This window comes from Callithrix jacchus, chromosome 10 (assembly GCF_049354715.1).
Source record: "Callithrix jacchus isolate 240 chromosome 10, calJac240_pri, whole genome shotgun sequence".
Classification (NCBI taxonomy): Eukaryota; Metazoa; Chordata; class Mammalia; order Primates; family Cebidae; genus Callithrix; species Callithrix jacchus.
The window spans coordinates 125056031-125081239 of record NC_133511.1 but is presented as its reverse complement, the minus strand read 5'-3'; the positions used below and the strand labels follow the sequence as shown (position 1 = coordinate 125081239).

Below are 25209 nucleotides of genomic sequence, written 5' to 3'. Positions count from 1 at the left end.
GAGACCATGTCTACCAAAAAAAAGTTCTAATTAGCTGGATGTGGTGGCTCCTGCCTGAAGCCCAGCTACTTGGGAGACTGAGTGGGAGGATCAGTTGAGCCCTGGAGTTTGAGACTGCAGTGAGCTATAATCACGCCACTGCATTCCTGCCTGGGCCATTGAATGAGACTGTCTCAAAAAAACAGACAGAAGGACACAAAAATACATTTATTCTTTTCCTTTCTTTTTTGGGAGACAGGGTTGATCTGTCACCCAGGCTGGAGTGCAGTGTTGCAGTCAGGGCTTCACTGCAGGCTTGACCTCCCATCTCAGCCTCTCAAGTAGCTGGAACCACAGGCTCACACCATTATGCCTGGCTAACCTTTTTATTTTCTATAGAGGCAGACTCTTGCCATGTTACCCAGGCTGGTCTCAACTCCTGGGCTCAGGCAGTCCTCCTGCCACAGCCTCCCAAAGTGCTGGGATTACAGGCATGAACCACCATGCCCAGCTGTATTCCAAGTATCTTTATTCTATACATTTTTTTCTACTTTTAATTTTTTAACTTTCTTGTTAAAAACAGACGCAGTCACACACGTTAGCCTCAGCCCACACAGAATCAGGATTATCCATGTCACTGTCTTCTCCCTCTGCATCTTGTCCCACTGGAACATCTTCAGGGGCAGTAACATGCATGGAACTGTCATCTCCTGTGATAACAGTGCCTTCCTCTGGAATATGTCTTGATTAGCCTGCCTGGGGCTGCTTAATAGTTAACTTTAAAAAAAAAAGGAGTAGACTCTAAAGTAACAATAAAAAGTATAATATAGTAAATACTAGACAACATGAATTTTATGAAGTGTATGTCCAGCTCTGTAATAATCTTATGGAACCACCATTGTTTTTGTGGTCTGTCATTGACCAAAACATCATTACGCTGTGAATGACTGTCCTTTTAATATTAAGAATCTTTCTCAAGAGTCTGTTTAGCATGATCTTTCATGTATTTACCTCCCCATTTTGTTTTGTTTTTCATATTTTTTTCTGTTAGGAGAGAACATTGAAATTCTTCTCTGAGCTATTTGAAGAGAGTGACTAAATGCACCTGGGTCAGGCTGTCTGTGGGTATGAAGTGGTTGGGAGAATCCAAGAACATGGTGGTGAATGGCAGGAGAAATGGAGGCAAGTTGTCTAATGACCATCAGCAGAATCAATCAAAATTACAGCACGCGGGGAAGGACACCCTGAAGGCTGGCAAAAATGCAGTCGAGAGGAGGTCGAGCAGATGTATGTACACAGTTCACCCATCAATGTTCTGATTATGCTGCGGGGCAGTAATTCTTTCCAATTTGTAATTTGTATTCTGTTTTCTTCAAAATAATGTTCTGCATTTTCATAATTAACAGTATAGTTCTTTTACTCTCAAAGTTGTATCAATTTTTATTCTCATCAAACAATATATAAAACCCAAATTTAATGCTTCATATAATTATTTTAATCATGCTTTTCTATTACTTTTATATTTTGTAGAATTTATACCTGAATGGTTAAGTCTTACTAAATGTTTAAATTGTTAATTGAACTTCTTACAGGTTAAGCTGTATTTTTTTAATAGATATAAGTATAGGTATGTACTTCTTTGCTAATTTCCACAAATGTTTTGTGGAATAATATGAATAATGAAGCCAACTCTAACTGACATAGTAGAATGGAGGATGGATAGAACTGACTGCCTTAGGGCAGTTTCAGAAATCATTTATTCTATTCATACAGGGTCAACAGTTGTTCGTCCTGACAGTGAAACACTGCTGATAAGTTACTTTATTTCCTTTATACCTGTTGTGGAGAAGAGGCTGCTTTTTGAGAGTTCAGGAAACTGTGGGTTTGGTATGTTTCGTAGTTCTTCTAAAAGTAGTAAAATAACTGAGAGCAAGTGTTACCTAACTAGGCAGCTCTGTGTCCAAACGTATGTCATGTTAAAGAGGACAGCTTTCCAATTTCTTCTTTTTCTAACAATCGAGACACTTTTGAATATCCTTCATTCAAATTGGCATTGGCCTGCTTCCTTAGCCTGGAGTTTTCTCTAGTTTCAGATTGCAGCGGTTCTGATTGATTTCCTTCTTTCCTTTTAGGGGTTTATGTGACTCATTGGGCCCAGGCTACTCTTAACCTTTCCATTTCAGATCAGGTCACTGTTGCTATAGAAAACCAGACAGAATTCCTGCTTGGGACAAGAGTAGGAAGAGCCAAAACTGAATGAGTCATGGACACCACTCAGCCCTGAGGTTGCTGTCAGCATGCACCCTCACCCTGCTTCACTTCTCAGTTAGTGTGAACCTGAAGAATTGAGAAACGTAATGACCACCTCAGTGTGTATTCATTCTGGTCAGTAAACTAGGCGCATCTTAAGCTTTTTAGCAAATCACTGTTGGCCTGCTTTTGTGTATCATAGCGCAAAACAGTTTTAATTAGTTGAATAGTTACAGATACATGAGAATTTAGAAAATGAAGTTGGGGCAGTAGTTGGCACCTGTACTCTGGGCAATTTGGGAGGCTGAGGCACATGCATCACTTGAGTCAGGTGGTTGTGAGACCAGCCTGGGCAACATGGTGAAAACCCGTGTCTCTACAAAAAACTTAGCTGGGCATGGTGGTGTATGCCTGTGGTCCCAGCTACTTGAGAGGCTAAGGTCGGAAAGATCACTTGATCCCAGGAGTTAGAGGTTACAGTGAGTCAAGATCGCACCATTGAACTACAGCATGGGCAACAAAGTGAGACTCTGTTCTAAAAAAAAATAAAAGAGTTTAGAAAATGGCCATTAATGTTGGTTACACTTTACCAAATGTAGATAAATATAGAGGGCTAGGTTGGGAAAACCTAGAGTGTGAAGATTACATAGCATTGCATTGAATGTTACTGGGCAAGAATGGTGCAGAAAGAGGCAGCATTGAAGAGTAATGGGAGAGCACAGAGCAGTGCTCCATCTGATACAATGAGTAATGGGAGAGCACAGAGCAGTGCTCCATCTCAGATACAATGAGTAATGGGAGAGCACAGAGCAGTGCTCCATCTGATACAATGAGTAATGGGAGAGCACAGAGCAGTGCTCCATCTCAGATACAATGAGTAATGGGAGAGCACAGAGCAGTGCTCCATCTCAGATACAATGAGGCGACTTTACTAGCAGCAGAGCCTCAGGATGCAAGAAACAAAAACTAACAAAATTGAAGGGGAAAATCGACAATTCTGTAATAATTTGGGGACTTTGATATGCCACTTTTAATAATGGATAGAATAGCTTAACACTGAAAACCTGTTAGACCCAACAGGTATCTATAGAATCTCATCAGAATACACATTCATCTCAAGTGCAAGTGGAACATTTTCTAGGATAGACCATTATAACAAGCCTCAATAAACTTAAAAGGATTGAAATCCCATAAGGTATGTTCTGTGACCACAATGGAGGAAAATTAGGAATTAATAACAAGGAAATTTGGGAATTTCACAAATACATGGAAATGAAACAACACACTTCTAAATAATCAGTGGGTCAAAGAAGAACTCTAAAAGGAGATCAGAAAACATTCTCAGGTGAATGAAAAGAAAGATAAATATACCAAAACTTACAGGATACAGCCCAGAGCTGTGGTTTAGAGGGAAATTTATACTTTTAAATGCTTATGTGAAATAAAGAAGACTGGGTGTGGTGGCTCACACCTGTAATCCCAGCAGTTTGTGAGGCCCAGGCAGGAGGATGGCTTGAACCCAAGAGTTCGAGACCAGCCTGTACAATATGATGAGACCCCATTTTTACAAAAAAATACAAAAATTAACCAGGCGTGCTGATGTATGCCTGTGATACCAGCTGCTAGGGAGGCTGAGGCAGGATGATTCCTTGAGCCTAGGAGTTCACGACTTCAGTGAGTCGTGATTATGCCACTGCACTGCAGGCTGGGTGGCAGAGCAAGACCCTGTCATCAAAAAAAAAAAAAAGTGAGTAGTATGTGAATTGTATTTCAATAAAGCTATTACACTGTTATACAAAATTTAACAACTTGATAGCTTTTCACATACCTACATGCAAATAATTTGATTGCAAAGTCGTATGTCTGCCCTTGGCAGGAACTTAGATTTAAGTATTTGTTCTGTGAAAGAGTGGATGAAAAGGTTAAACTCCTATGTTTCATTCTTCCCATTTTGGTTTTGAAAGCCTGAAATTGACATTGCTGTTGACCTCCGTAAACTGTGCTAGCTTCATGGGAGGACTGTCAGTGGCATATACATCAAACTTAATCAGCTCTGATGAAGCTTCATATAAACTTGGCCTTTGTTTCGTTCTTTACACTGCTTTTCTTCCACAGTTAAACCCAATATTTCAGTTATATATTTCAGTCGATATTTTTAATCTATTCCTTAAAAATTGCTTCAAACTGAGGTCAGTTAGAAATAGGTCTGTCATTCTCTCTCTACTTCTTTTCCCACTTCTTCTACCTAGCTCTGGAATTGTGGGTAAGTTTCTTATTGTCTGGGCCTCAGTTGCCTACAAAGTGGGGATAATAATCATTCACCAAAAGCAGGAAGCTGAACTTAACTCCATGAGATTCCTTTTGATACTTGAGATCTGGAGTTCTGCCGCTTCTTGCAGAAACTATCTTGTGTTCCTGTTTTCTTTTCACCCCAGTCCTATCTGTAGTGGCCCTGTCTTGTTAAAATAGTGAACATCCTCCCATCTGGTTTCTCAGTGTTCCTTGGAGGAGAGTAGGAGGTGGGGGAGAGTCAAGCATTTGAACCAAATTGTCACAGCTACCCAGACCCCATTCTTGGGAACCTGCTGTTATTACCTGCTAACCAAAATGTTCTTAGTAATGAAGATGGTTTACTGCATTTGGTTTTCTGTCTTACGTAGAAGTTATTAAATTCTTAATTACTTAAAATGGATTGATTTTTCAGTTTTTTATTACCAGCTTGAATGGGCAGTGAAGCTAAAGATTTTAAGACAGATTTAAATAGTTTTCAATTTGAGTAATTTTTTTTTCTTTTGCTTTTCACAGGTAATGGTAACTCAGGATTTGAAGGACAGAGTCGTTATGTACCATCTTCTGGAATGTCTGCCAAGGAACTCTGTGAAAATGATGACCTAGCAACCAGTTTGGTTCTTGATCCCTATTTAGGTTTTCAAACACACAAAATGAATACTAGGTAATTTTAAGTCTTTATCCTGAATGGGACAGATGATACTGAATTCAAGAACGTAGATGGCTAATTTTACTTTTGCTCAAAATTTAAAATGACATTAAAGGAAAGTTCTTTGCGGTGGAAGGGTTTTCTGTATGTGAGCCAAGAGAAAGGGAGAACAAGACTCCAGGAATCTTGTCAGTTCTAACTCTGTGTTCTTATTTTACCTCAGAACATTTCTATTAACATGTAAAGCTGGAGGAGCATCCTCGTGTTCTATTTTAAAAGTTGGATGATGCCAGGCACAGTGGCTCACGCCTGTAATCCCCACACTTTGAAAGGCCGAGGTGGGTGGATCACCTGAAGTCAGGAGTTTGAGACCAGCCTGACCAACCCGTCTCTACTAGAAGTACAAAAAAAAAAAAATTAGCCAGATGTGGTAGTGCATGGCTGTAATCCCACCTACTTAGTCTCTGTCTCTTGACCTCATGATATGCCCCTCGGCCTCTCAAAGTTTTGGGATTACAGGCATGAGCCACCACGCCTGACCAATCCCGGCTACATGGGAGGCTGAAGCAGGAGAATCACTTGAACCCGGGAGGCAGAGGTTGCAGTGAGCCAAGATCGTGTGGTTGCACTTCAGCCTGGGTAACAAGAGCAAAACTCTATCTCAAAAAAAAAAAGTTGGTAACAGTTACCTTAGCGAAAAGAAAAATCTGACAAGCATCCTGTAAAGCCTTGAAAATGTATGATTGTTTCCCACTTGTAAGTAGGTTACATCCCTTTTTTTCATGATTTTAGTATAGACTGTTCTCTTACACATTATCTCTGTATAGATGGGGAATTTTGTCATGTGTAATCTTTAGGGTTCCACTAATCATTGTAAGTAAGAGTGAATAAAGACGTGTATATTCAGTATGCAGGTAAGAAAATGGATGTGGGTTTGAGTGCCAAATGCTGTATATAAAAAACCTTATTACATCATGAATCTGTCATCTTTTAACAGCTGAGGTCTCGCTTTAATTCTCTTAAATATCATTTCTCCCTGAAAAAAAGACCACTAGATCATTTCACAAGTGTTTCTGCCACCAAACAGGAGGTCAGAGCTTTGCAACTTTGCTTTATCTCTTAACTTCTATGGCAAAGAGTTTTTGAGTCTGGTGGGAAAGCGTCACAGCAGGGATTTAGAAGATAGAGCTAGTTCTGACCCATCTCCATTACACCTGGACTGGGGTAGTAGTTCCGATTTCATTGGCAACCCTGGGGGAACTTGATACCCAGGTACGTAGTCACTGATCAGTGGTTGGGGGAAGTAGGAATTGGTGAGTACAGGTAATTGGAGAAAAGTCTTGTGTCCTATTGCCCCCCTTTTAATTTTATCTGTTGCTAGAATTAAGATACTCTATGTTTCATTTATCAATTATATTCTTAAGTCTAAAAGAAGTAATTCAGGTAAAAACCTGGTTTGGTTTTTTTTTTTTCAATAAAATTTTCTTTTTCTTTTTTTTTTTTTTAGATGGAGCCCCATTCTGTCACCCACGCTGGAGTGCAGTGGTGTGATCTCAGCTCACTACAGCCTCCGCCTTCTGGGTTCAAGTAATTCTGCCTCAGCCTCCTGAGTAGCTGGGATTAGAGGTGTACACCACCACACCTAGCTAATTTTTGTATTTTTAGTGTAAATGAGGTTTCACCATGTTGACCAGACTGGTCTTGAACTCCTGACGTCAGGTGATCTGACTGCCTCAGCCTCCCAAAGTGCTGGGATGACAGGTGTGAGTCACTGCAGCCAGCCATAAAATTTTCTGTCATATATCTTTGCTCACTAAAATTAAGTGTGAAATATTGGAATGGAGTTGGGAGATTATTTAAACATTTCCCTGCTAAATGACTGCCATTGGATGCCCTGACTGGTTAAGACCCAGGCCAGGTACAGTGGCTCATGCCTGTAATCCTAGCACTGTGGGAGGCCGAGGTGGGTAGATCACCTGAGGTCAGGAGTTTGAGACCTGTATTGTTGGTAGAGATGAAACACTGTCTCTACTAAAAATACAAAAAATTAGCTGAGTATGGCAGTGTGTGCCTATAGTCTCAGCTACTCAGGAGGCTGAGGCAGGAAAATTCCTTGAACCCAGGAGGCGGAAGTTGCAGTGAGCCAGGATCGCACCACCACTTGCCAGCCTGGGTGACAGAGTGAAACTGCTACTCAAAAAAAAAAAAGCCCAACTAATTTGCGTTAAGTCCATTTGTCTTTTCTTTTTTTTGTCCATTGAACATGAGACCAGGCTCATTGTCTTCCTAGAAGATGCTGGTAATATTTGTCACCCTGTAGCACCCCCAGCGTTTCTCTTCTTCTTCTTCTTTTTTTTTTTTTTGCTGAGTTAAGAAATGTGAATGTGTGAATAAATCACTCTTTGACACAGTAGTCTAGTAGCATTCAGAATGTCACCACAAAAGGCCCATAATCTTGACTTCGGGTCATCGAGAAAGTTATGTTGATTATACCTTATTACCAAGATATGGAAGCATATAAAACATTTTAGAAAGTGTTACATCAAAATTACAATGAAAGTTTTAGTGGCTGATGACAGAACTTCATGTACTCTAAAACCCCTGTGCAGTATTCCAGAAGGCTGCCCGTGACCGGCATCTGCAATAGTAAATACTCCAGCTTTCCGCTGCACTTTGAGAGGCGAGGGTGGGAGGATCACTTGAGCCCAGTTGCTCAAGGCTGCATTGAGCTGTATTCATGCCACTGCACTCCAGCCTGGGCCAGAGGGAAAGCCTATATCAAAAGACAAAATAAGGAAGTACTCCAATTTTCTATAAAAGTCCTCCTATACCACTGCTTCTCAAAATTAGTTTACATGAGAGTCACCTGGGAATTTATTGAAATGCAGGTTCTGATTCAGTAGCTTGGGGTGGGGCCTGAGACGCTGCATTTCTAACAAGCTCCTGGACAGCAGTTGGAACAGCTAGGTTCTAAAGCATCTGGCCTCCGAGTTTCATTCTGATGTGGTAAGTGGATAAAAATACCTTAGTAGGAGTTTCCTAGGGCTCACATAGAACCATTTAGTCATAAAATGTAAACTTCAGGATTACCACACAAATATTTTTAGAACTCAAGACATTACTCTGAGGACTTCTGAATTAAAATGCATCCAGTACATAAGATTTTTCCCCATAGAAATTGAAGCATCTAAAATTAAAGCTGGTTAAAGTCGCAGAAGAAAACTTTTTTTAAATGTTTTTTAGTGCAACATTTAATTATACTCATACAGTTTTAAAATAACCTGTGGAAGTACAGATGATCCTATTGCCCCGGTTAGGGCAGGCTGGGTTGTAGCAGTGTCAGCACTTCAGGCCGGTGTGGCAGCGCAGGTGACATCCTGTCCTCTTCCCACCAGGTGTTCCATTTACGTGTGTTGTTACACTCTTGTGTACACTGATATTTGGGAACAAATTTTATTAATGAGCTTGTTAATCTTGGTGTAAGGTATACATTTTCATTTAACATTAGTGAATATACTTGAAAATAAAACTATCCCTTCTGGCTCTTCATCTTTTGAGCAAGACTACCAGAATGTGACTTTACAAAATAAGGAGAACTGATAGTGGTTTATTAGGGTAGTAAATAGCCAATAAATACTTCTTCAGTTAATGACTTATGGACTTCTCTCTCTTTGGAGTTTAAAAAAAGTGACCAGAAGATGTACTGCTCTTGGATTTTAATTTTCTAGGCTCTCTGCCTGTTTCTTGTGTAGTGTGCTCTTGTTCATGTTTATGCATCTATAATTTGTCACTTTTTAGTTTCTTTTTATACTCTTTTGCCTGCCTTCAAGAATGTTTAGAAACAGTAGATGTTTAATGATTTGAGAATTTCCAAAACTGGCTATATTTGAGTGCATAGGGTTTTTGTTTGTTTGTTTTATTGAGACAGAGTCTTGCTCTGTCGCCCAGGTTGGAGTGCAGTGGTGCAATCTTGGCTTGCTGCAACCTCCACCTCCTAGGTTCAAGCAATTCTCCTGCCTCAGCCTCCTGAACAGCTGGGACTGTGGATGTGTTCCACCATGCCCGGCTAATTTTCATATTTTTAGTAGAGACAGGGTTTCACCATGATGGTCAGGCTAGTCTCTAACTCCTGACCTCATGATCTAACCGCCTCGGCCTCCCAAAGTGCTGGGATTACAGGTGTGGGCCACCAGCCCCGGCCATAGGTTTTAATCTTAATATATCCCTATATTTACTAACAAACGAGTTGTAGCATGAATACTTAGAAATAGTATAAACAAAATGCTAATTTCAGTTTATTGGGAGAAATTTGGACTTTTGTCAATTACGAAACCTAAATTTTTCTTTTTAACAAGGAAAAAAAGAGTTGTTGGTTATAGCTCTTGCTGGGCCCAGTGCTAATGCTCTAGCTCTGGTTTTTAAATGGAGTGGGAGCAGGATATTTTAACAAAGGGATCCATGCTTTCAATAATGTCCCCTTTTTTAGGCTGCATGACCCTGATATTTCACAGTATCACGAGGCGTGAGGGAGACTTGGGCCAGCAGTAGGCTGAGCAGGAGACAGCATTTAAACATCAGGGGAATCACCTCAAGGGCACTGAGTTTCTCTTTGGAACTTTTCTTGGTTTTTCTCATCAGAATGTCAGCCTATACAGTCCTTACTCACCTTTCTCCAGTAACCATTTAATTGTTATTTCACTTAAATATGTATTTGATTATTCTTATCCACTATTGGATATAAATGTATAAATCACTTTAAATATCACTTTAAAATTAAGTACTTGACCAGAATACGTAAAGAATGTTTTCAAACCTCCTAACTTAATGGTAAGATGAATTCTGTGGGAAGCAAAGAGTTTCAGCAGCATTGCTTTTATCCCGCTGAGCCTACCCATGACGTCTTAAAGTTCTTAAATATCACAGTTGTAAGGATTTTTGCAACAACGAATATTGTAAGTCTGTTTAGAAGTTACAAGTACAAATTATACAAATAGCTTTTTATTTTTGTTGTTTGTTTTTGCATTTATATAGCGCCTTTCCTTCGAGGAGCTCAAGGCATTTTTCAAAATCTGACAGTTTTTCTCACAACAACCCTGTGAGGTAGGTAGTGTGTGTTATAAACAATGAGATACTAACTTGTTTAGCCTTTTAAAATGTTCTTTTATGCTAAGTAATTTGAAGTGTCAGCATAAATACGAGTTTCAGAACATTTTACAAACCTTTTAAAGTAGTTTGATATAGTTTTATTTAAAAAAAAAAAAACCACTTGTACTTCATAACGGTGATTTTAAGAGAAATCATTCATCAAAAGATCAGGAGTCACTCCATGTGATTAGCTGAGCACTGATTGCATGACTCAGCCAGGTATGTTTTTGGTTCTCGTTTATTTTCAGGTCAAGAAGGAATGAAGAGCTATTGTTGTGTGACTCCTCGCTCAGCGTCTACAAACTGTCGATTTGCAGCTAAACTTTCTTCAGAGGGGGAAATGTGTTCACTATGTTGCCTCATGGTTTTATTTTATATCTTAAATATTTGAGCATTTTTCTCTCTTCCTCTCTCCTTCCCTGTCTCCCTTTTTTCTGTCCCCCTTCCTCTTCCCCACCCCTCCAGTCAGCTCTTGATTGTGCATGCTAATGAAGGGCACAGTAGCACAGCTAATACAGTCTACAGCTTTTCTTCACTGCACAGTGGGGAGACAGAAAAACCAAATAGCAAGAAAACCTGGGAATTGAGTCTCTGGAAAGAGTGGGGAACAGGTGTGTGGGAGTGTGAATTCATATGTTGTTTTCCTGCCCCTTTAATCATAACCAATTGTAAATGACAGTTTTACTTTTCTTATACCACCCACTGATAAGAAGTGTAAGAAGAGAAAAATAGATATGTTTGGTTGATTTGAAGTAGCACATTTTCATTGAGGGAGGGAGGAGGGGGCATATTGATTTGGAAATGCCAAATACCTGTTTTTCTTGCCTCCCTTGCCACCCACCCCCCCACCCAAATACTAAAGTTTGAAATTCACGTTTGCGTTAATCCCCTCCACTGTATTGTCAGTATACAAGCTAGAGCTCGCTCTTGCTGGGCCCAGTGGTAACGCTCAACGGCAAACGCAAGTCAAATCCTCTTCTAACCGTGAAACAATGCAAGGAAGGCTCTCCTGAGCCAAGTCACAGAACAGGACTGAGAAAGGCCTGGGTAAATCCCAGGTCTTCCATTCATTAGCCCTAAATCATAGGCAATCTACTTAGCCTTCTTGGGCCTTAATTTTCCCCATTTGTGGAACAAAAGGGCTGTTGTAAATTAGATGGCCTTTAAGTGTCACAGTAGAAGGATAGTTTTATGCAGTTTGAGTTAGAGTAATTGTAGTTGATGAGAGAATGTATTTTTCTTTTCAATAATAGGGGAAAAAAACCTCCCCCTAAGGTTCTCAGTGCCTTTGCACTGAGGTGTAACAGTCTTAACTTTTATTTTCCACAGTATTTGTTATAATGGGATTTGATTTGGACTGTCAGCCAGCTGACTTCTATATACTTATGTAGGATTATTTAAAACAACTGTCTCATCTCCTACCTGTCTGCACCCATAACCATTTTCTTCCTCCTTTTCCTCACTGTCATTTCATTCCCGTAGCAGCCAACTTTGACAGTAAGTTTTAGCACTTTTGGGACAGAAACTTATATTTTAAGTGAAATACAGGTTCTTGCTATGGATAACAAGGGATAGTTTCAGGGGTTTTATTTATGCTTGAGGCATTGAAGTCAGGAAAGCAGAAACAAGTCAACACAGGGAAGGTAGAAGGCAGAACACTGAGTCAAGACTTGACTGTTTTGTGTTGGTTTTAGCATATAAATTGTTTGGCATTGTGAATAAAAAGTAAACAAAACTAAGGATACCTGAAGGCATTTTTAGGTGGGAATGAACTTGTTTCAGAAAGCATAGAACACACATGAAGCCTGTTAAATATAGCCAAGGTTCATTCCAAGTCTGTAACTCTTTTTTGTATTATATTCTTAAGAGCTTTAGGTGACTTTGTCCCTGACTTGCCTTATTATTTTGCAATAATGTTCCCACTGGTCACTTTTACATTGAACGTGTAAAGATAGCTTGGCTCTTTCTGTCGTTTGTAGCCCTGTCATTTAATGGCATGGATAATTTATTGCATTTGCTTAAAATGAACTCTTGCTTTTCTGATTGCAAGTTAACGTAAAACATGGGTTATCTGTTTCCCACCGTTTCATATTTCATATTGCTTGACGGGTCGTGCCTTAGCTAAGAGCTGCTTTGTTGTCTTATCTGTCCTTCATATGCAAATAACCAGGTAGTGTTGGACTGCAGCAAGAATGGTTTAGAATGGATTTCTTAGAGATTGCATCTAGACAGAATCAATTGTGATGGCTACAGGTAGTTTAGTATGGGTGTTTGGATGCTATCCCAATTCTGCAAATCTTTATTTTAATGGTGGTTTCTCTGATACCATGTGTTGACAGCCTAGTAAGACATTCTGAATTGTTTAAAGGGCTTGTATTCATCTGTCTGTAAAGGCTTATATACCAATTGATTGAAAATAGAAAATAGGGCCCCGTTCATTTCTTCAGTGTTATTATCTCTAGGATGTGTTTGAACTCTCAGGTGGTTCTGCTAATAGTTGTGAGAATTCAGGATCACTGAAACTAGAGTCTGTAGCTAGTAAGTTCCTGGTAGTATCAGTATGCATTAGTACACCTGAAGTCTTCCAGGGATCCTGTCCAGTAGATAGTGCTAAACCTGTTCTGGACCTCATGTTCTCCCACTTCCTGACTGTAGTACTTAACTTTCTTATTGCTAACTAGCTGACCCTGGTCAACGATTTGAATCCAGCCTCATTAAGATCTTATACCTATACTTCCCCTCACTCTTCCTTCCTTTTGATTCTTCCCTAACTGTAATGTGCTTTTCCTAAACCTTTTCCACATACATTTTACACCCTAGTTATAACTTCCATACTTTTAGGTGCTTTAGCAATGTAGTTTTTAGCATATTAACATGCATTTGCATATCGATGGCTTAACTGTTTGATGCATATATATGTCTTTTAGACCCAATTAAATTTTTCATATAAGAACAGTGGCCATGTCTTCTCTTGTATTTGTCACCATAGCACTTCATATCCCGCTGTATATATAACACAGCACCTGATAAATAATCCTTGATGAAATACTGTGGCTTGAAATACTGCGAATACATGCATGATAGCTTCTCTAGGAAAAAAATTTCTGCCGAATGCTTCCTTTGCTGGAGTTCGTGCTAGATCTTACCTCAATTTTAGTATATTCAGGTTTATGAAATGTACAATTTTAAATGTTCGACTAGGACACACAAAGATTTTTTTCTCCTGAACCACTAATATTTTTTCTTAATGTATTTTATTTGAACGGCAATCTGTAATTTCTTTTTTCTGTTGGATATTTTGTTGTTGTTTTTGTGTTTTTAATAAAAACTTTATTTGGGAGAATTAGCCTAATGAAATTGACATGAAAAGAAAATTTGAAATTAAGATGTGAGTAACTATAGTACACATGTTTTGCTGAAAACACAGCTTCAGAATGAGGGTTCACAGATGTGTCTTGCTTGGACATGATTGTTGCCATGCGTTAATACAGACCTGATGGTGTGATACTCTGAAGTCATCATTGTGGCTGATTCTGTAATAGAAGCCTTTTAAATGCTACCCTAGCAGACTGGGCGCAGTGGCTCACACCTGTAATCCCAGCACTTTGGGAGGCTGAGGCGGGCGGATCACTTGAACCTGGGAGGCAGAGGTTGCAGTGAGCCGAAATCACACCGCTGCACTCCAGGCTTGGGCCACAGAGTGAGACTCTGTCTCAAAAAAACTCTAGCCCATCAGTTTTCCTACATTGCTAGTATAGCAGTTTCACCACCAGAGTTACACTTCTTGCACTCTTTTTTTCTCCGAATGCAGTTACCGAAGATGAGTTTGGCACGGGTGATTAGAACATCAAGTTGTGTTTGAAAACCTCTTGGAATACTTAGTTTGAGATTTTTTCTAACTGTGTACATAAAGAATGTTTTTGTGTATGGCATGGTTTTGTTTGCATCATCATACTTCCGAAAGTCATTGCTTGGTACTCTTTCAGCTTGATTTTGCATGTTTTAAGAAGATTCTTGTCATTCTAACTCTTTTAGATGTGCTCTATTCTAGATCTTTGATTTTGTATCTCCCAAAGTTGACAGCTAGTATAAGTGGGAATCATACAGCTTTTGTTTGAATCATCTGCTCACCTCACAGTTAATAATAGTGAAGTAAAAACATTAAAACAACAGATTGAAAAAAGAGAAGTTACATATCCAGGTGATCAGTATTACTTGAATAGTAGTAATCAAGACTATTGATTATTGATCTCTTCTGTTAGATCTTTGCACTGGTAACCATGGCTGTTTTTAGGGTATTAGCTCTTTCTCAAGATCTCTTAAGATGTGTCAGTGGCCCAAGGATTGTGGCAAATAACCTGTTGTTTTGATTTCTTTCAGATTTCGGCCTATTAAAGGAAGGCAAGAAGAACTAAAAGAAGTAATTGAACGTTTTAAGAAAGATGAACACTTAGAGAAAGCCTTCAAATGTTTGACTTCAGGCGAATGGGCACGGCACTATTTTCTCAACAAGAATAAAATGCAAGAGAAATTATTCAAAGAACATGTAAGTTTATTAAACTGATGCTGTGTTAAACTAAAACCCTAAATGTTAGTTAATACTGACATTTTAAATTTTTCATAAAACTAAACAGTCTGAAGATCTTGTAACACAGTCATTTAGATGACAGTCCAAAGAGAAAACTGGGCCAGGCTCAGTGGCTGTAATCCCAGGGAGTGTTGCTTGAGACCAGGAGTTCGAGACCAGCCTGGGCAACGTAGCAAGACTCCATCTCTAAAAAAAATGAGATAAAAAAAAATTAGCCAGGCATGATGGTGTATGCCTTTGTCGTTTTAGCCTACTCAGGAGGCTGAGTCAGAAGGATTGCTTGTGCGCAGGAGTTAGAGAGTGCACTGAGCTATGATCATGCCACTGCACTCCAGCACTGGGAGATAGAGCAAGACCCTTCTCTAAAACCAAAAGAGAAAACTTTGTCACATAGAAGTGAAATTCATTGTGAGCATTTAGAAAACAAGCTACTGGGTAGTAATACAGAACGAGTACCCTTAACCCAAAAATTTGAAATGCTCCAAAATATGAAACCTTTTGAACACTGACATGACACTCAAAGGAAATGCCCGTGGCTTTTTGGTTAGAGGTATGTTCAGCTAGTTACTGTAATGGAAATATTGCAAAATCAGAAAAATTGTGAAATTCGAAACTTTTTTTTTTTTAATCCAAAATGTGTTTATTGAGATGGTTTCCTACTCATCTTGATTCAGAGTGCTTTTAGTGCTGCTTCCTCCTGAAAGAACATCCTTCTGTAAGCCTTGCTTTTCCTCCTGTAGCTGGCAGAGGACAGTGGACCAGCCAACACACAAAACTACCCTTTGTGCGTGGCTGAAGACCGGGGTGATTCTACAGCACCCTGGGCATTTCACGTCCATGAAGTAGGAGTTGGGGCTCTGCAGCAGGCCTTTCTTCTTGTGTTTCCTCTTCTCTTCTGGAGAGGGATGAAGGAGATCCTTTGCAAGAGGCATGTTCTCATCTTCACGGCTAGAAAGGCAATTTGAAACTCTTTAGTAACATTAGTTGTTACTTAATGATCTTACTTTTTTTGAGACAGAGTATTGCTCTGATGCTCAGGCTGGAGTGCAGTGGCACAATCTTGGCTCACTGCAACCTCTGCCTCCCCGGATCAAGCAATTCTCCTGCCTCAGCCTGCCAAGCAGCTAGGATTATAGGTGCTCACCACCGCGCCTGGCTAATTTTTGCATTTTTAGTAGAGACAGGGTTTCACCATCTTGGCCAGGCTGGTCTCAAATTCTTGACCTTGTGATCCACCCACCTTGGCCTCCCAAAGTGCTAGGATTACAGGTATGAGCCACCACGCCGGGCCTGAATAATCTTACTTTTCTCGTTTATTGTATTGATTTTTTTAGACGCAGAGTCTTGCTCTGTCACCCAGGCTGGAGTGCAGTGACCTGATTATGGGTCACTGCAGCTTCCATCTCTTGGGCTGAAGTGATCCTTCCTCTCAGCCTCCCAAGTAGCTGTCACTACAGGTGCATGCCACCATGCTTGGCTAATGGTTTTTATAGAAACTGGGTCTTGCTTTATTGTCCAGGCTAGATCTTAAATTTCATTCTCATCATTGCATGTGGTTTGCTTTTATAATTCTGAGAAAGTCTAGCAGGGTAAACTATTTAAAGTCATTATCAATTTTTTTCCTGTTTTAGGTATTTATTTATTTGCGAATGTTTGCAACTGACAGTGGATTTGAAATATTGCCATGCAATAGATACTCATCAGAACAAAATGGAGCCAAAATAGTTGCAACAAAAGAGTGGTAACTATTCTACTAGTATAAACGCTTAATTTTATTTAAAGTTCTCTTTTAAATTACTGTTAAAGTGCTAAGATATTCATGGTAAGGAATGAAGCCAGAATTTACCCTGAAATAGCTGATGCAGTGCCGTTGCCTTGCCCATCCACTGGAGCCAGAGTGGGGAAAGTAGAAGTCTCGAAGTCAGATCCCGTCACTGGGCCACATGACTTTTCATGTTCCCTTTATTGAGTCTGGATGCCTGCCCAGTGATGTGATTGCTGACGGGTTGTGGATACCATTATTAGAGAACCTGGCTTCCACAGTCTTTTACTGGCCTAGAAGAAGTGTTGGAGGTAAAGTGTTAATGATACTAGTTTTATGGGTGGAAACCTCCGTAAAGTATTAGTTGCTTAAAAATACATACATGTACATATATATATATATATGCTAGCTTCAGTAAAAATAGTAGAGTTGGCAGGAGGTGTTGGCTCATGCCTGTAATGCCAGCACTTTGGAAGGCCAAGGCAGACGGATCACTTGAGGTCAGGAGTTCGAGACCAGCCTGGCCAACATGGTGAAACCCCGTCTCTACTAAGAATACAAAAATTAGTTGGGCCTGGTGGTGCACACCTATAGTCCCAGCTACTTGGGTGGCTGAGGCAGGAGAATCATTTGAACCCAGGAGACAGAGGCTGCCACCAAGATCACTCTACTGCACTCCAGCCTGGGCAATAGAGTAAGACTGTCTCAAAAAAGTCAGAGTTGAGCTCAGCTAAGAGGGATCATAGTTACAGAGGAAAGATAATATACTGCTGAGTCTTCTTTCCTGTCATACCTGTTCCCTGTGTCATCTCCAGGAAAAACAGGTAGCTCCTCATGTACCCACTCTCCTATACTTCTTATGGCAAAAATTTTGGGGGTCAGGTATCTGAAAATTGAATAGGTAAAAGAAGCTTATTGCCAGGCTTCTGGAGCGAATGTGTGTGCATTAGTGTACTTTGTTTACCTCAGCCTATATTGAGCTTCTAGTTGGACTATGTGGCTCCCTGTGTTGCAGGTGGGTGTGTAGGTTTGAGAGCTAGGATTCTAGAGCTGTACTGTCCAGTACAGTAGCCACCATCCCTTGAGTCCTTGAAATGTGGCTAGTCTGTATTGAGAAGCACTGTAAGTATGCTATGCCCATCAGATTTCATATTAAATTTTATTCCCATTAGTAGTTCTTTTGTTTATTACCTACTAAAATCGTATTTTGGATATTGAATTAAAATATATTTTTAAAGTAATTTCACCTGTATTCACTTTACTTTCTCAATGTGGCTGCTAGAATATTTAAGATAGGGGTCGGGCACGGTGTGGCTCATGCCTGTAATCTCAGCACTTTGGGAGGCCGAGGTGGGTGGATCACGAGATCAAGAGACTGAGACCATCCTGAACAACATAGTGAAACCCTGTTTCTACTAAAATACAAAAATTAACTGGACATGGTGGTGTGCGCCTATCGTTCCAGCTACTTGGAGGCTGAGGCAGGAGAATTGCTTGAACCCTGGAGGCGGAGGTTGCAGTAAGCCGAGATTGCACTACTACACTCCAGCCTGGTGCCCAGTGACAAGAGCAAGGCTCTGTCTCAAAAAAAAAAAAGGAAAGAAAAGAAAAGAAAAAGAAAATTTAAGATTGGAAACTTGGCTTGCATTACATTCCTAGTGGATGGTGTGCTCTAAGAGGATCCACAATTCTGGATCCTCATAACCCTTACTGCCACTGGTTCCTGCCTGCTTCATCCAGCAGTCAGAAAGTTTAATTCAATGCCGCAAGTCTTTGAGTACTTTCTGCCTGCAAAACACCACACTAGGGGGTTCAGAGACATAGGTAGCATAGTCCCTGTCCTGGTTGAGTTTTCATTCTCTTGTAGGGATCAGATAGGATCACAAGTAACTGTGGCACAAGGCTGTGGGGCTCAAGGAAGAAGAGAGGGATAGCCAAGTAGGGATCCAAGTGAGCTAACTAACATAGACAGCTAGGGCTTTTCCTTCTCTGATACTTATTGGTCAGGATTATTTTATTAAAAGAAGCCTTACTATTTTTAATTACTAGTAATTTTAACACATCACATATTTTAAATAGGAAACGAAATGACAAAATAGAATTACTGGTGGGTTGTATTGCCGAACTTTCAGAAATTGAGGAGAACATGCTACTTAGACATGGAGAAAACGACTTCAGTGTCATGTATTCCACAAGGAAAAACTGTGCTCAACTGTGGCTGGGTCCTGCTGCGTTTATAAACCATGGTAAGCTGTATTTCCAAGGTGTTGGCGCTAGTGTTGGGCATTCCTTCTGGCTGCTAGAATGGCCTCATCGACCTCAGTTAAACTTTTATCTTCCTTTAAAGGAGAATTTGAAATATAAATTTTCCCACAAACTTATTAAAATAAATAAGTATTCCTTTAGTTGAACTTGAGACCTAAACTCCTATCAGAAGTTGTAAAGTGATGCGGAAAGCTTATTTCAGATTTCTGTAACTGTTCGTGTTTCAGATCTTGTCAACAGTTAATTGACTTTATCTTTTGGACATTTTTCAGATTGCAGACCTAATTGTAAGGTAAGCATTAAACAAAAATTCTTCAACTATTTTGTTTTTGCCTCAGGTGTGAGTTTCTTACTGAGTTACTTTTATTTTAGTTTGTGTCAACTGGTCGAGATACAGCATGTGTGAAGGCTCTAAGAGATATTGAACCTGGAGAAGAAATTTCTTGTTATTATGGAGATGGGTTCTTTGGAGAAAATAATGAGTTCTGCGAGTGTTACACCTGCGAAAGGTAAAGTATTAAGTAAAATGTTCAGCCTATTTTTTTGACCTGATTATGGGGATTGAACTCACATTATCTCTTCATTGTTTAAATACAGAGATAGTCTTTATGTTCTGCGGCATAGCAGCTGGTACAGTATATATGAACAAAGTCAAATGCTGCACAACTATTTGGGGACGCTAGAATGTCCTAAATACATTTTAAATTCCTCTTTAAAATCTTAATATTACCAGCTAAGAGTGGGCCAGAATACAGATGTGCTTAAGGAAAGAATGATTAGTAGCTCACACACATGCACACACGCAGGGGTAGAGTTGGGGTTCCCCCCTACTCAGAACGTCAGGTGGAGTTCACCATAGTCATCTTGCGATTACCAAGCTACATCTTCTGGTATTTTGGTTTCACAGTTCTTAAAGGTTTGTTCCCTGTTGTTAGTCACTCAGTAAGGAACTTCTTTTTGTGTTTCATCAAGAGTCCGGGAATCCTTAGAGAAATCCCCAAATCTGCCTTGGCAGGACCACCAGTTTATACTGTTCATTACAGTGACTTCTGCCTATGAGAGCACCATGAAGGAAGCCTCACAGGCTTTAGGCAGGCAGGGGCTGCAGGAGGACTCCCCTCAAAGGCAGTACAGACCACCAGGCCACAGAGAAGGAAACCTGGAGTTCACTTCACATACCTTGCACTGTGCCAGGCACTGCTCACCCCAGCTTGTTTAGTTCTCACAGGTATTCTTGAGAGAGCTAGGAGGTACCCACATTGCAAGTACCAGAACATAAGTATCAGACCCCAGTCAGCCTAACTTCAGAGTCCTTGTTCTTTCTACTTCATATAGCTTTTCCAGATACAATCAGAGTTACTAGCGTCACGTCTCCAACTTTAAAACACCTACAAATAGTCAGCCTGGGGGTTGCAATGGGCAGATTTCCCAGTCACCATTTCCCTCCTTTCTGGATAGCCAGGGATTTCCATTTGTGTGGTGAGTAGACAGGGTCATAGAGTCCCAGTGCTACTGTAGCCATCTCTCTCTCCCAGTGTTGAGTGGGATTTCTTCACCCCAGAAAGGGGTGGCAGAAGAGCCACTTCCTAGTGCTGCTGAATTTTTGCCAGGGGAGAGGGACATAAAATTTATCTTTTTCTACATAAAAATGTTTCACATGAGGCTGGGTGCAGTGGCTCACACCTGTAATCCCAGCACTTTGGGAGGCTGAGGTGGGTGGATCCAGAGGTCAGGAGATCAAGACCAGTTTGACCAACATGATGGTGCATGCCTGTAATCCCAGCTATTCAGGAAGCTGAGGCAAGAGAATCGCTTGAAACAGAGAGGTGGAAGTTGCAGTGAGCCAAGACCATGCCACTATACTTCAGCCTGGGCAATAGAGTGAGGCTCCATCTCAAAAAAAAAAAAAAACAACTGTTTCACATGTTGGTTAGATCTTTGACCAGTCCACAGAATACACTTTAATCTATAAAGCAGTCAGTTAACTTACAGTTCAGTTATGCTTCAAAATCATTTTGTAGAGGAAACATAGTATAATAGTTAAGTGCCTGTCATCTGAAATCAGACTGCCTGGGTTTGAATCTTGAAACTATTTGATTAGTTTTGTGATGTAGGGTAGAGCAAGTCACTTAGCTGCTTTGTGCCTTAATTATCAATTTCCCCATCTGTAAAATAGGGATAACATCAGAGCCTATTTTGTAGGATTGATGTGAAGATTAAATTTGTTTTTTCCTGTAAAGCATGTAGAATAGCACACAGTTAATACACAAATGTTAACATAATTACTGGTTTCTGGGTTTGTCTTTTTTTTTTTTTTTTTTTTTTTGAGATAGTCGCACTCTGTGGCAAGGCTAGAGTGTAGTGGCATGATCTCGGCTCACTGCAACCTCCGCCTCCTAGGTTCAAGCAATTCTCCTACCTCAGCCTCTTGAGTAGCTGGGACTTCAGGCACACCACCACACCTGGCTAATTTTTGTACTTTTAGTAAAGATGGGGTTTCACCATGTTGGCCAGGATGGTCTTGATCTCTTGACCTTGTCATCTGCCCACCTCAGTCTCCCAAAGTGCTGGGATTACAGGTGTGTGAGCCACAGTGCCCGGCTTTTTTTTTTTTTTTTTTTTTTTTTTTTTTTGAGACGGAGTTTTGCTCTTGTTGCCCAAGCTGGAGTACAGTGGCACAATCTGGGCTCATTGCAACCTCTGCCTCCCGGGTTCAAGTGATTCCCTGCTTCAGCCTCCTGAGTAGCTGGGATTACAGGCATGCGCCACCATGCCTGGCCAATTTTTTGTATTTTTAGTAGGCACAGAGTTTCTTCATCTTGGTCAGACTGGTCTCAAACTCCCAACCTCAGGTGGTCCACCCGGCTGGTTTCCGGTTATTTTCCCATTAGAATATAATACAAGCTTCATGAAGGCAGGGACTTGTATCTATTTCATTTTCTGCTATGTCCCCAAAATACATAATAGTACCTGGCACATAGTAAGTCCTTGATAAATATTTGGTAAACAAATGAATGGAGTAAATGAATATGATGATGCTTCTGGAGGCCTTCCTGAAAACACCTAACCACATACTCGATTCCAAACTAACACCGAAACAGCTCTTTCTCTGGTTTTAGAACTGCAGGTAGAGCCATTTTCTTTGAGCAGATTAGTTCTCTTCCATGAGCCTCAGTTTTCTCACTGGTGAAAATGAGGATAATCCCACCTACTCCACAGGGTTAGTGTGAGAAACAGAAACATGTGCAAGTCCTTTTTAAATGGAACAGCGGCCGGGCGCGGTGACTCAAGCCTGTAATCCCAGCACTTTGGGAGGCCGAGGCGGGTGGATCACGAGGTCAAGAGATCGAGACCATCCTGGTCAACATGGTGAAACCCCGTCTCTACTAAAAATTAGCTGGGCATGGTGGTGTGTGCCTGTAATCCCAGCTACTCAGGAGGCTGAGGGAGGAGAATTGCCTGAACCCAGGAGGCAGAGGTTGCAGTGAGCTGAGATCGTGCCATTGCACTCCAGCCTGGGTAACAAGAGCAAAACTCCGTCTCAGAAATAAATAAATGAATGAATGAATGGAACAGCATGATACAGCATAGTGGCCATGGCTATTGTCAGACTGTTTGAGCAGTTTGATTTGAAGATTGGCTGCATATGGTATTGAAAAATCTGGGAAACACCAAATTGTTTCTGCCTTTCCAGAAATTAGCTGGGAAAGTGAGTCTAGGAGCTCATTCAGTTACTGATTACATATTAACTGAACAGTAACCTAATGTTAGGCCAAGGACATGCAGGACAAACAAGACCAGCATAGTGCCAGCTGTGAGGGCAGTTCAGTGAAAGGGGCACACATGGTGTGCTGAGAGGCAGAGGGTAAAAGGAAGAGGCTCTGTAAAGAAGACAGAGACTGAGTCATGCTAGACTCTCCAGGAGACATTTGAAGCATATTTCTGTGCTATGCTATATACTGACAGTAGTAATTGTAATATGTTCACAAGTACTTATACATTTTACTCTAGAAAATTTAAAGCATAGGCCGGGTGGGTGTGGCTCACACCTATAATCACAGCACTTTGGGAGGCCTAGGCAGGTAAATCACCTGAAGTCAGGAGTTCATGACCAGCCTAGCCAACATGGTAAAACCCTGTCTCTACTAAAAATACAAAAAAATTAGCCAGCTGTGGTGATGGGCACCTGTAATCCCAACTACTTGGGAGGCTGAGGCAGGAGAATTGCTTGAACTTGGGAGGCAGAGGTTGCAGTTAGCTGAGATGCGCCACTGCACTCCAGCCTGGGCAACAAGAGTGAAACTACATCTCAAAAAAAAGAAAAGAAAATTTAAAGCATAAAATCTAAAGAAGAACCAAAAAATAAAACCTAAGTAAAAGGAGCTGTGATCTTACCTGTAAAGACTTAAAATCAGGCCGGGCGCAGTGGCTCAAGCCTGTAATCCCAGCACTTTGGGAGGTCGAGGCGGGTGGATCACGAGGTCAAGAGATCAAGACCATCCTGGTCAACATGGTGAAACCCCGTCTCTACTAAAAATACAAAAAATGAGCTGGGCATGGTGGCGCATGCCTGTAATCCCAGCTACTCAGGAGGCTGAGGCAGGAGAATTGCCTGAACCCAGGAGGCGGAGGTTGCGGTGAGCCAAGATCGCGCCATTGCACTCCAGCCTGGGTAACAACAGTGAGACTCTGTCTCAAAAAGAAAAAGACTTGAAATCATAAAAACATTACTCTTTTCCCAGTTAATATATGAGTTGTTTGGGAATTATTTTTTGAATTGATAAAAATTATTTTAAAACTTCTGTGAAAGTATATCTGATGATAGCCAAGAAAGAACAGCTAGAAAGACTTCAACAGATACTAAGTTACTAGAAATAATTCCGATCAGAATTTGATATTGGCACAGAAATTGACAAATAGTTAAAACAGGACATGAAGAGTCCTGAAGTAAAGGCAGAAGTATACCTGAGATCTGAATAACACACTTTGAGAAACCACAACTTCTTTAATAAATGATGTTGGTATAATTCATTGTGCTTCTAGAAGGAAACCAAGTTAGACCTCTATCACATCGTATACAAAATAATATCCAGATGGATTAAAAATCTAAATTTAAAAGATATAAAACTATTAGGCAAATTTGGGAGAATATATGTTTATCTTTGGGGTAACGGAGATCATCTTGAAAGACATAAGGAATGGTGAATCCAGAAACTTTTGAGTGGCCAAAATAAAGTCAAAAGACAGATGATATTCTGAAGGAAAATAAAGTACATATATAGCAAAGAGTTAAAATTCTAATAACAAGGCCAGGAGCTGTGGCCCACGCCTGTAATTCCAGCACTTTGGGAGGCCGAGGCAGGTTGATCATCTGAGGTCAGGAGTTCAAGACTAGCCTGGCCAACATGCTGAAACCCCATCTCTACTGAAAATACAAAGATTAGCCACGTGTGGTGGCACACGCCTGTAATTCCAGGTTCTTGGGAGGCTGAGGCAGGAGAATCACTTGAACCCAGGAGATGAGGTTGCAGTGAGCCAAGATCACACCACTGCACTCCAGCCTGGGTGACACAGTGAGACTATGTCTCAAAAATAAAAATAAAACTAGTAACAAAAAGCTCCTATAAGCTTATAAGGAAAAGACATAGTCAAATAGGAAAAAAGGTAAAGGAGAAAGAGATGCAGAGATGCTTCACAGGAAAAAAATGGCCATAAACAGGGAGACGAAAACAAGATTAGGTATTCAGTTTCATTCATCGCTTTGGCAAAATTTAAGTGATACAGTGTACCGTTGGTGAGGGTGTGGAGAAATAGGAACTCACCGTGCCAGTAGGACCGTGATTTGCTCTATTCCTTTGGCAGCGTCATCTGGCAATGTTTATTAAAGGGCTGGGCATGGTGGCTCACGTCTGTAAACCCAACACTTTGGGAGACCCAGCTGGGAAGATCGCTTGAGCCCAGGAGTTGGAAACCAGTCTGGGCAACATAGTGAGACCCCATCTCTAAAAAAAAAATTTTTTTTTAATTAACTGATGGTAGTGGCACATGCTTATGGTCCCAGATACTCAGGATGCTGAGGTGGGAGGATTGCTTGAGCCTGGGAGATTGAGGCTGCAGTGAGTCATGTTCATGTCACTGCACTCCAGCCTGGGAGATAGAATGAGACCTTGTCTCAAAAAAAAAAAAAATTACAAGGTCCAGTAGTTTCTCAGGCAACTAACAATTGATAATAGTCGTAACAAGTTGTTTTATTATTTTAAGTGTAGCTTTAGCGTTTATTTT

The 25209-nt window shown here is 40.6% G+C and overlaps 1 protein-coding gene across 6 annotated transcripts in view; it reads left to right on the top strand.

Annotated features, from left to right (window-relative positions):
- Positions 1 to 25209, top strand: part of KMT5B (lysine methyltransferase 5B) — a 56074-nt gene that overhangs the window by 18236 nt on the left and 12629 nt on the right. For 3 of the 6 annotated variants that reach the window (XM_035263552.3, XM_035263556.3, XM_035263563.3), the window contains exons 2-9: positions 1031 to 1266; positions 5035 to 5182; positions 10199 to 10267; positions 14693 to 14858; positions 16532 to 16641; positions 18742 to 18908; positions 19200 to 19219; positions 19300 to 19436. In XM_035263552.3, coding sequence (XP_035119443.1) covers positions 1107 to 1266; positions 5035 to 5182; positions 10199 to 10267; positions 14693 to 14858; positions 16532 to 16641; positions 18742 to 18908; positions 19200 to 19219; positions 19300 to 19436 — 977 coding nt within the window. In that variant the 5' untranslated portion in view covers positions 1031 to 1106. Of the gene's footprint in view, positions 1 to 1030; positions 1267 to 2162; positions 2365 to 5034; positions 5183 to 10198; positions 10268 to 14692; positions 14859 to 16531; positions 16642 to 18741; positions 18909 to 19199; positions 19220 to 19299; positions 19437 to 25209 lie in introns of all 6 variants that reach the window. The other 3 variants (XM_078341600.1, XM_035263560.3, XM_035263557.3) reach the window with 3 other exon arrangements.